General features: G+C 33.3%; 1 protein-coding gene across 1 annotated transcript; it reads right to left on the reverse strand.

Moving 5' to 3' along the window:
• Positions 1 to 2,392: 2,392 nt before the first annotated feature.
• LOC145297793 (C4b-binding protein-like) lies at positions 2,393 to 6,129 on the reverse strand. Its single transcript, XM_080144078.1, has one exon. It carries the CDS (start codon positions 6,068 to 6,070, stop codon positions 4,541 to 4,543), a length of 1,530 nt encoding a protein of 509 aa, XP_080000204.1. The 5' UTR covers positions 6,071 to 6,129; the 3' UTR covers positions 2,393 to 4,540.
• Positions 6,130 to 11,533: the final 5,404 nt, after the last annotated feature.

Raw genomic sequence — 11,533 nt, forward strand, 5'->3', positions numbered from 1 at the left:
CAGTTTGAATGAAAGAACTATTAAAGTAGAAAGCGTTCCAGTATCTAGTAATCTTTACATAAGTACGTGCAAAATGAATGGCTGCCGTTCAAAATGTATAAAAATGCATAAACATTTTGAACATTCCCTTTACTTGAAAATTCACCAAAAATTAGGAAATTAAACAGTTTTAAGTAAATTTTCAGTATCTATGAAATAACGATCACGGAATATAATGAACCCAGTGGTTTTGGTTTGTTTGTTTGTTTGTTTGTTTGTTTTTTATGGGGGAGATGTATTATTCTGTTTAAACAAAAACACCTTGACTATAGCTATGGTTTTCACTAGTAAAAAAAAATAATTAATTTATTTTTGCTTTTTTTATGAAAATAAAGCATCAATCATCGTAAATTGTAACAATTACATAAAAATAATTTTTTCATGAACATTACGCAAAAATCGATATTAATGAAATCGATATTTCTCGAAGAAAAATAATTTCTTAAACTACCGATATTACCGTTGGATTAAGCATTATTTATTTAATATTTTCACACATAAACCTTATAATTGCAAAAAATATTTTGCGACGTTTAATGCATTCCAGGGGCGTTACTCAGAATGAAGTAACTAGAGTTATCTCCCTTGGTTCGCTTTTTGATTTGGTGTGCTAAAAAGGTAAGAATTTTGGATGTTAATATGATTTCTATTTACTTGTCTCCCCACGAAAACAAAGCGAGACACAAGGTCGGTTTTAAATGTGGTAAAGATGCAGTTCCCCCAAAAGGGCACTTTGTGTTGGAATAAAATGAAAATTAAATTGCCTCAGTCTAGAAGGTTTCTTTCTCGCCAACTAAGGACAGAAAATATCAAGTGTGGTATCAGAACGGATACCGCACTTTGCTTCAAGCTGGACGTTTTGCATAACTCGTTATTACTCTAAGGGGGATAACTCCATGTTACCAAGAGATTTGTGCAGTGTTTTCTCATACAATGGTTTCTTGGCCTTCGGAACAAGATCAAAGTGTAGTATCTGTTCCGGCAGATACTGCAAGCAATGACCATATGTGGGGGCGACCTCACATATAAGACCTTGGTCAATGTAGGGGCAACCCTTCATACCAATTGTCACTATCCAGCTCCCTTACTCCTCGGGGAGTTGGTCCCCATTTCCCCTTAACTTCTCACATTAAAAATCGGCCTTGTGCCTAATTTGCTCGGTGGGAGAGCAAATAAATACCATCTGTTCCGGCAGATACTGCAAGCTATGACTAGCTATGACTAGCAAAGACCAGATGTGGGGGAAACCCCACATGCCTGACCTTTAACCAGCTCCCATTTCCCACCTCTCGGGAGCTGGTCCCCTTTTTCCCTTCCCCCTCCCTTCACTCCTCACATTAAAAATCGGCCTTGTGCCTAATTTGCTCGGTGGGGGAGCAAATAAATACCATCTGTTCTTCAGATGCTGCACTTCTATTTCTTGTTCTCTTTCGGTGGAGGAGAAATCCTTCACGACTGAGACAATTTTTATTTTTGTACCTTTTCTCCACATTAAAAAACGACCCTGGTATCTAACTCTGTCCCGTGGGGAGGCATAGTAAATATAGGTACAATGGTTTAGGATGTTGAAACTAACGCAATCACAATTACTTTTTAAAAAATATTAAATGTCAACAATTTAATATTTTTTAAAAAATTCATTTATTCGTTTATTATAAAGATTTTTGTTAACGTTAAGATTAGAGATGGATCATGATTTTTTGAAAGTGACATCGTATATCATGGTATACGCTTGGCTGTGTGTATCAAAAGCCGCCATTAAAAATGCGTGATAAGAACTTTAATAATTCAACTTACTATCTTTTGAAGCTTATAACTACTTGAAAAATGTAATTCAAACCCTAATTTTTTTCAATTAAAAGAGCAAAGACCAAATTAAAAAAAATAACAGGTTTAATAAAAAATTATGCAATATTTGTTTTTTTAAATCGGTTTACTTTCAAAAAGATTTAAAGAAAATCAACGAAATTTTACTTACTTCGATTATAAAATATATATATAAATTCCAAAAAATCACTTACCTATAAAATTACTATTCAATGGGTACTTCTATTGTTCATTGTTAAGAAGTTATCCATATTTATACTTATATTCCCTGTCCTTTTCAAATAAAATACTTTTTTAAACAAGGATTTAAAAAAACGCGAACTCAGATGTTTTTCACTGTTCAAATAAAGGGAGACAAATACCCGTTTTTCTTCCAGCTTATCTTCCGGTTGCTTGGAAGCGCCACAATTAATGTATCTTTCTATTGCGTGCTGTAAAACAAAATTAGTATTTTTGGACCACCATACTTGAAAAATGAACACATTCACTTATTAGTTTTTGCCGTTAAAAAAAAACACTCGACCGATTTTTTTTTTTCATTTTTTTTATTCTCTTAATGAAATACATGAGTTTTTGATTAATATATTTTATTTCTTCTTTATTGAGTGAAATTTTTTTTAATATCTAAAAAAAAAGAAAACATTGAATGAAATAGAAAAAATTGCCGTCAGGGTCCAATATTTACTTGACAATCTAAGCATAACATAAGCTTTCACTTAAAAAAATCAACGTGGTTTTAAAAAAAAAAAAAGGTTTTACACTTTGGATTTTACAGGTAAATTTCCAAAAAAACACGTTTTTTTTGTTGTTTTGTTTTAAATTAGAATATTTTATTTATTGATCTTTTATCTTCAATTTGCTATATATAAAACTTTGGTGAGTAAATTAATTATTTAAATTTTAATAGACATTTCAAAATGGGGGGATGAAGTTAAAAAAACGCTTGACTAGAATATTGTATTCAATTTATTGGAAAGACCATAAAATTTCACATTGAACCTGAAAATATCGTCAAAATTGAACCAATAGAAAAATTTTGATAGATTTTTAAAGTTTAAAAATTGAAAAAAAATCAATTCGTAAAATTTAATTGACTTCATACGTAAAAAAAATGGCTGCACTTTATAAACACTGTTTTCTAAAAAAAATCAAAAATAATATTTCTCTTATTTTATAAACAACTTTAATAGTTTATTTTGGAAGTATATTCCATAAAGAAAATAAACAACCCACTTTAAAAAGAGAAATTACGAGTTTTTTTTTATATTTATTCGCGGTTTTGTGTTAAGGGTGTCAAAAATTCCCCAAAAATTCTGATACACCAAACGCTTGGCATATGAAATTGCAGCACCTGACAATACGCAAATGGTTTATTGAATTGTTATATGAAAATTAAAAATAGTTTTAAAAAATTCCACCTCCTCATATTAAAAATGGTTCTACATATACGTATACCAATCCTTTTTGTTTAAAAGCTCAATCTATGTTAAATATTACAATAGAGCATATAACAAAGAATTAACAGTATAGTTACATTCCAAGATCCAAATATATATTTTTTATGCACAACATCTCCACCAGCATATTACAATTTCGGTACATTTTTTACAGATCTGTTTCGTTATGTTATTATTATTTCAATACCTTCTTTTATTTTCGTGCATATACACTTCAGAAAAATTAGAAATTCTTTGCTTAGATGATAATATGAACTAAAGATAGCTTGCGGAACAAATGCATGATGTTGCGTCTTCTATTAATTGTTTCCTTCTTGCAGCATTATATTGTCATGTATTTTTTTATAACTATGCCAAGAATTTCGCATTTTTCTGAAGTGTATGTGCATGAAAAGAGACGTTAGTTATATAATAACCGTTTGTTTCTACATAACGAAACGGATCTGTAAAAAAAAATGACTGAAATTGTAATACGCTGGACGAACTGTCTTGGATATTTGGATCTTGGAACGGAACTATACTATTATTCTTATATATATATATATATATATATATATATATATATATATATATATATATATATATATATATATATATATATATATATATATAATTATTTTATATATATATATAGTGTATATTTAGGCAGCAGGTTTTATTCAAACAAAGAGTATTAAAAATAATACAGATCTTCTGTTGAACTATACCTTATCGATTTTTCTTATCATTTTGTTTAATAATAAAAAAAATATTAATATAAGTTAATATAGGTATCACAAATGTTTTCGATGCGGCATCGAATTATTTTTGGGTGAACGGCAAATGAACGAGTGGGCTAGAAAAACAGGAAAAGAAAGGGACCATTTGCAGACTAGATTGTAGGGTCAGAATTTTAGTCACATGAAAAAAAAATGGTATGGTATTACGATAGGCATTTTAAAATATTATCACTGGTTTAATAGGCGATATTGTTAATTTTAGATTTTGATGAGGGTTATATAGATAGCTTCACGATGCATATTATAAATTCGTGTGCAATTTATCAACATCTTTAAAAATATGATAATTGTTTCCCCTGCCGATTTAAGGCAAACTTTGGTTAGCAACAGAAAATTATACATTCAAAAAAAAAAAAATGAAAGTTGAAAAATACTCAAAGCCATTTACATCAAAACACAAAAATTTGAAATTATTAAAATTGTAATAATCGTAATTGATCAAAGACACTGCACACATCTATCTATGTACTCTCCGCGGGTTTGCTTAATAAATAAAATGCGCGATGTTTTCTTATATTCAGCCACGTCTAGCTTCTGACACGACATACATCGTTGAAATCGCGTCACATGGTATCCAAATATGTCGCAAATATGTTCGTCACTTCTGCAGATATGGTGCCATTGTCCGTTATAAAAAAATTCCAAGAACGAAGTGTCGAATCTCACACGTCCATCTTTACAATAATTGCCCTCAAGAGCCCCGTCAACACATTCACGTTCTATAACTTCTGAAGAATTCGAGCCACATACCTCATATAATTGTGTCCCGTTTACAACCTGCGTCCCAAAAGGAATGATTTCGTATGTTTGTTTGTTTCGGTAAGACAAAACATTGTGTCGTTTTGAAAGCGTACACATCTTAGTGCATATTGGAAGTTCACCATCCCATGTAATGTTGGGCGTACACGATAATTTTTGCTTACCAATCAGCTGATATCCACTCAGACAGACATATTCGACGGTAAAGGAATCTCCCGATAAAACATGTTCCCCATTCTTTATTTCTACTACCGTACATGTCTTTCGGCATTGAATCGTCGGCCTCCAAGATCCTCTAATGCAGGTCGAAATTCCTGGTGACGGAACCGCATATCCGGGTTTGCAGGAGTAAATAACACGTTGACCCTGCTGAACCAAGGACCCGATTGAGAGGGTCTTAAATCCGGGAATCAAGCGTACACCTTCTAACTGATGTGTACAATTTGGAACGATACACATTTTTTTGCAAACTGGTGCTGAAGTATTCCATCGGCCATTTTCTTCGCATCGTAGAACGGCATCTCCAATTAATGTGTAGTCACTTTCGCAAGTAAACACAACAGTTTGATTGACAGGTGTTCCTTCTTGGTTAGACACGAAACCACGTCGGGGTGGTGAAAGCGGACGACACAAAGATAGGTGACAAGTCGGTGGTGGTAAGTTCCAGTGACCACTTTCTTCGCAGAATAGTTTATCGGTACCATTTATGGTAAAACCGCGAGAACACCAAAAGTAGACGGTAGTATTATAAGTATTGTCACTACTTGAAAAGTGGCCTCCAGTAGGTGCTGTCAGACGAGGGCAGGTGGTTCTTTCGCACTGGATCTTATCAAAGATCCATTTTTTATATTTGCACAGCACTTGTAAAGATTGGAGCTTTTGCTTTGTTTTAAAATATCGATCACATGTCTGTGATAATGTTAGAGTTTTAGTGTCGTAATTCAAAGAATATTGCAAATGGCTGTTTGGCGCGAGAGGAAAAACTCCACAGTTAAGCAAACTTATTATTTGTCCGACTATGTCGTCGCTTGGAATCAAGGCTCCGCTTGTAGTGTTTTCGCTTAGTTTTTCACCTTCATTAATGAGTAAAAACTTCACGTGTTCAATGACATTTCTTTGATTTGTTGTGTGTTCATTCTCGGCTGCTATAAACGCAGACAAAATGGCAAACACGGCGAGGAGCATATGCAGTTGTTGAGAGAATCGCATGTTCAGACGCAGTTACTTTTCTCGAAGAAAACCACTTCAGCGTTTGTTCGTTTTTAACAAGTTCCTCTTTATTTATACTGAAAACTCCTTAATGACGTCATTTTTTCCAGGAAATGGCAAACAAAAAAGAAAGAAATGAAAACAATATAAAAAACTGCACAAAATATTTATTATTTCCCTTGACACTCTTAATAATTAAGATATTTTATATTTTAAATACGTATCAACAATTTATACTGAAAAAGTTTAACATATCTAGGAAAAAGTTTTCAGAAAACTTTCATATATATATATATATATATATATATATATATATATATAAGAAGAAGAAGAAGAATTATTATTTAATGATATATATACACATATATATGTACATATTTATGTGTATATATATATATATCATTAAATAATAATTATTCTTTATACCTACAGACACTAGCATTTAATGCTTACGCGATCATCAATGTAGGAGGTGATGATTCCTGCCGGTCGGGAGATTCGAATCCAGCCACCTTTGACTCCATTTGCTAAGCCTTTACCTCCAGGCCACAAACAAAATTGCCATGGGAATGAAGGGAATGAACAACTAATAAACAAGTAAAATTTATATAGTATACTAGCAAGCTTCCCGGCATTGCCCGGTCGTAAAATACACTTAAACATTATATTTTGATTAATGTAGATTTCGTATTTATTATTATATTATATTGGACCCAATATGTAGTAATGATTTTAAAAGTTTTTAATAAAAATTACTCGCGCGCCACCACCTGGAATCGAAACCAAAACGCTTAGCGTACGATTTACTTTTTTCTTTGATGTAAATGTCTGAGTTATGAACACATGTTTGCTGCACTGCATAAAAGCATAAATCAATAGCTATTATGTTACGCATGCGTATTTGTAATGCCGTCGTCCGACCTTCACCTGGCAAATTCCATTTTTTTCACACTTTTTCACCGATTTTCCACGGCTAAAACTCAAATATAAAGTTTCGTATGAATTCGAATATCTTATATATTAATGTTTCATGTCTGTAGAACAAAAATTTACAATGGAGTTTGGTAAGCAATTTTTTTAACAAATGTATATACGAACACATAAATATATATAGAAGGAGGTTTGTGTTCAATATTAGTCCCCACGCGAAAGAGCAGAACACAAAATGTTTTAAATAATAATAATAATAATAATAATAATAATAATAATAATAATAATAATAACAATAACAAAGACTTTCACTGGCGAGGACTACTATTGACCGTAACCAGTTATACATTCCTTTTGAAATTTTCATCTCTATTTTTCTCGTTATGTACTGAATATTTTTAATGAAACCTATATGAAATATGTTCCTTATAAAATTTTAAAGATTTTCTATTCTGAAAGAAGTTTTAGAAAAATTTAATCTAAAAAAGTTATTTTTAAGTTTTTGTTAAATAAAATTCAGATTTTCTCATTATTCAGACCTGTATTACAAAGAGGAGGTTACAAAAAATGAGTTGTGGTGTGAGGAGAAATGCAAATTGAAATAGAGATAAGGAGAGTTTTAAAATATAATCTTAAAAAGATAAGATACAAGTTAGAAAAGCATGTCACCCAAGGCATGAAAATTGTTAAACAAAATGTTTTTATTATAGGCTTTAAAAATAAAGGTACAAGATTCAATTTGAAATTTATTTATCTTCAAAGTGCACTTTTATAAATTTTACAAAGTAAGGTATAAAAATTTAATTTAAATTGAATCAAAAAATTACCTTGGATTTATTTTATGTAATGTACATTTTGGTGCACTTTAAAAACATTATCTTTCATCTAGCAATTAATGATATAGATATAAAATTTTCAATGATTTTTTTAAAGTTCAACGAATTTTACTATTGTAATCCGTGATTTTTTTCAGGCTTTCAATAAATTCACTGTTTAATTTCAGTCTTATTTTGCTCCATTTGTAATAGCAATGTACGGCACTCGTCTGCTTTCACTAAAATCCTCCAATTACATCCTTTCAATGATTTCACTCTCTCTGTTTCACGTGTTACTTCTAATTTCGAATTAGTAGCAAGAGTAGTCGCTGAAGCGACATGGTCGCTATGGAAACCAGTCATAAACCAGTCATAAAAAGCGTCGCTCACCTCCTCACATATTTTTACGATTTTGGACACCAAAAATTCATCATAATTTTTTTTTTTACTGAACGAAAATTGAAAATTATTTTCACAATATAACTCAGAAGGTGATCTATAAACTGTAATAATTGTTTGAAATTTGATCGAAAAATTAGTAGACGGCGAAGCTTTAAAGCAGTTCGAAATGATTAAAACTGCCACTTAACCATATATTCAAATACTACCGTGTTTGAATTGTATATATTTTAAAAAAGCTTTTGGTATTAAAAAATATACTACTTCTACTACTACTACTACTACTAATAATAATAATAATAATAATAATAATAATAATAATAATAATAATAATAATAATAATGCTTATTAAATACCTGGGAAAACTAAGTTTAACAAATCCCAGGCTTGCATAAGCCGACTTACCGCTAAAAAATTCAATTACAAACGGGAATTCAACTATATTTAAATATTCTATTTAGAACGTTTTCAGAACAATCTTGAAAAATCAAGAAAATCCCATGCAGAAACCTATATAAGAACGCTGTACTAGCAGCCGCGTCAGTTGTTAAATTATTAAGTTGTTGGCTTATTGTTAAGAACCCGGGTAATGTTTCTAAGATGGAAATCCAGCCGAAAGAAACTCATTAACAGCCGGAACACTGCATCATTTGAAGAAACTGGAATTTCGGCATATAAAAAGATTTCTGGATATTTTCCCACTGATCAAAGAACTATATTATAATATTCTTATTAGATATTTCTCATACATAAAGACATTTGATTTGAAGTAAGTAGTTATTATCTCCCTTTTATCATCAACACTATAGGCTTTGTAATCGCTTTCAAAGTTAGTCGCATTAGTGTTAGAGAATGGATAGAGAGAGAGAGAGAGAGAGAAAGAGAGAGAGGGATGGTGAATTATAGTGTAGACACGTTGACAGGAAGTTAAGATCAGCTGATTGGATTGCGTGTGAGTCATGTGATCAGGTTAGCTGAATCGATGAGATTTGATTTGGACTTAGAACCGAACGGAGGGCTTCACCGTTGTCTCCTCCCCTTCGCTGGGGGTGGGGAACGAACGCTGACGTGGTAGAAATAAGACCTAGAAGAAAACAACACAGGCTAAATTCACTTTCCACCTTCTGCAAAACATCTGGGAAAGTGAAATAAACTATAGAACCGATTTCTTGTCTTGGTGTGAAATAAATCTTCGTCCCCAAAAACAGGTATCAAGTCTCCCTCCCAGACGAGAATTTCCAGATGGACCAACGAAGAAGCAGAAGTATGTGAAAATGACATGTCACACACATATTCACACTTAACAGCATATGAACATATGTAATAGAAAGACCATTAGACGATCACACACACAACGTCATTAAGTCTGATAAGATAATCAAACACACAATCTTTTATAAATAGACACGTTTTAATATATCATCTCCATTCCAATTTCAACCAATATACAACAAACGCTCATTGTATGATACGTAATATAACATTAGTACCAAGAAACTGTATTTACTGATAAATATCATTTGTATGTTAAAAATAAATGTTTCTGAGTTTTATTAGGTTTTTTTTTTTTTTTTTTTTTGGTAAATGTTACCTTACACTAGAACAGAAAACCGACCACTCTAATTTCGTTTTTAGGGGTATTCGAGGTCGCTGACAACGAACCTGATAATCAAACCCGTCAAAAACTTACCGTTTGCATGATATGAACCCTTGGGCCCTGGGACTATTTTTCGCCATTTCACCGCTTTCGTTTACGCTACGCGCGAGCGCACGTTAGTGGTTTCCTACTTAAATGTGCGCGCACACGCGTAGTCACCTGACGTTTCACAAGGCGAATGAATAAATGGCGGACATTTTAAAGTAAAAGAAATACTTTTCATAAAATAATAAAATAGTTTTTACCTCATTTAATAGTAATTAGATTAAATACTTTTCATAAAATGAAATAAAAATAGTTTTCACCTTCCGAACGGCCAACAAATGAAAAAATCAACAAGTACTTCTTGTTTTTAAAACAAATTAAAATCTATTAAAATCAACATTCTTGAGCAACTGTTTAGTTGCGTGCAAGCAACTCTATAACTCACTCCGTCGGTCTGTCGGTCGGTGGGTCGGTCGGTCGGTGAGTTGGTTGGTGTGTCGGTCTGTCCGCAACACTTTTGTGCTTGGCCTTTTTGGTTAAGATCAAAGGTCTGTTGTTAATAGATGCTGTGTTTAGCTTTTTAAGCTTTTCTTGGCCTTCGGGCCAAGATCAAAGCCTTGTGCCTAATTTTGTTGAATTGAATTTTTTGTACGTTTTTTATGTTCAATTTTTTCTTTCTCAATAAAATATATAAACAAGATCAAAGTGTAGTATCTGTTCCGGCAGATGCTGCGCTTAAGATAATTTGTACCAGTCAATGGAGGGGAAACCCCCTATACTGGGACAATTATTATTTTTGGTAACCAGAGTGCCCCCTTTTTGCCTACTTTAAGGGGAGCTGGTTTTTACCTCACATTAAAAACGGGCTTGTGCCTAATTTGCTCAGTGGGGGAGCAAATAAATACCATCTGTTCCGGCAGATACTGCGAGCAAAGATCATATGTGGGGGTAAAACCACATATAAGACCTTGGTCAATGAAGGGGCAACCCTTCATACCAATTGTCACTATCCAGCTCCCCTACTCCCTGGGGAGTTGGTCCCCATTTCCCCTTCACTCCTCACTTTAAAAATCGGCCTTGTACCTAATTTGCTCGGTGGGGGAGCAAATAAATACCATCTGTTCCGGCAGATACTGCTAGCAAAGACCAGATGTGGGGGCAACCCCACATTCCTGACCTTTAACCAGCTCCCATTTCCCACCTCTCGGGAGCTGGTCCCCTTTTTCCTTTCCCCCTCCCTTCACTCCTCACATTAAAAATTGGCCTTGTGCCTAATTTGCTCGGTGGGGGAGCAAATAAATACCATCTGTTCCGGCAGATACTGCGAGCAAAGATCATATGTGGGGGTAAAACCACATATAAGACCTTGGTCAATGTAGGGGCAACCCTTCATACCAATTGTCACTATCCAGCTCCCCTTCTCCCTGGGGAGTTCGTCCCCATTTCCCCTTCACTTCTCATATTAAAAATCGGCCTTTAGCCTAATTTGCTTGGTGAGGGAGCAAATAAATACCAACCCCACATATAAGACCTTGGTCAATGAAGGGGCAACCCTTCATACCAATTGTCACTATCCAGCTCCCCTACTCCCCGGGGAGTTGGTCCCCATTTCATCTTCACTCCTCACATTAAAAATCTGCCTTGTGCCTAATTTGCTCGGTGGGGGAGCAAATAAAT

The sequence above is a fragment of the Euprymna scolopes genome, chromosome 18 (genome assembly GCF_053919585.1).
Source record: "Euprymna scolopes isolate OS-2025 chromosome 18, ASM5391958v1, whole genome shotgun sequence".
Lineage (NCBI taxonomy): Eukaryota > Metazoa > Mollusca > Cephalopoda > Sepiida > Sepiolidae > Euprymna > Euprymna scolopes.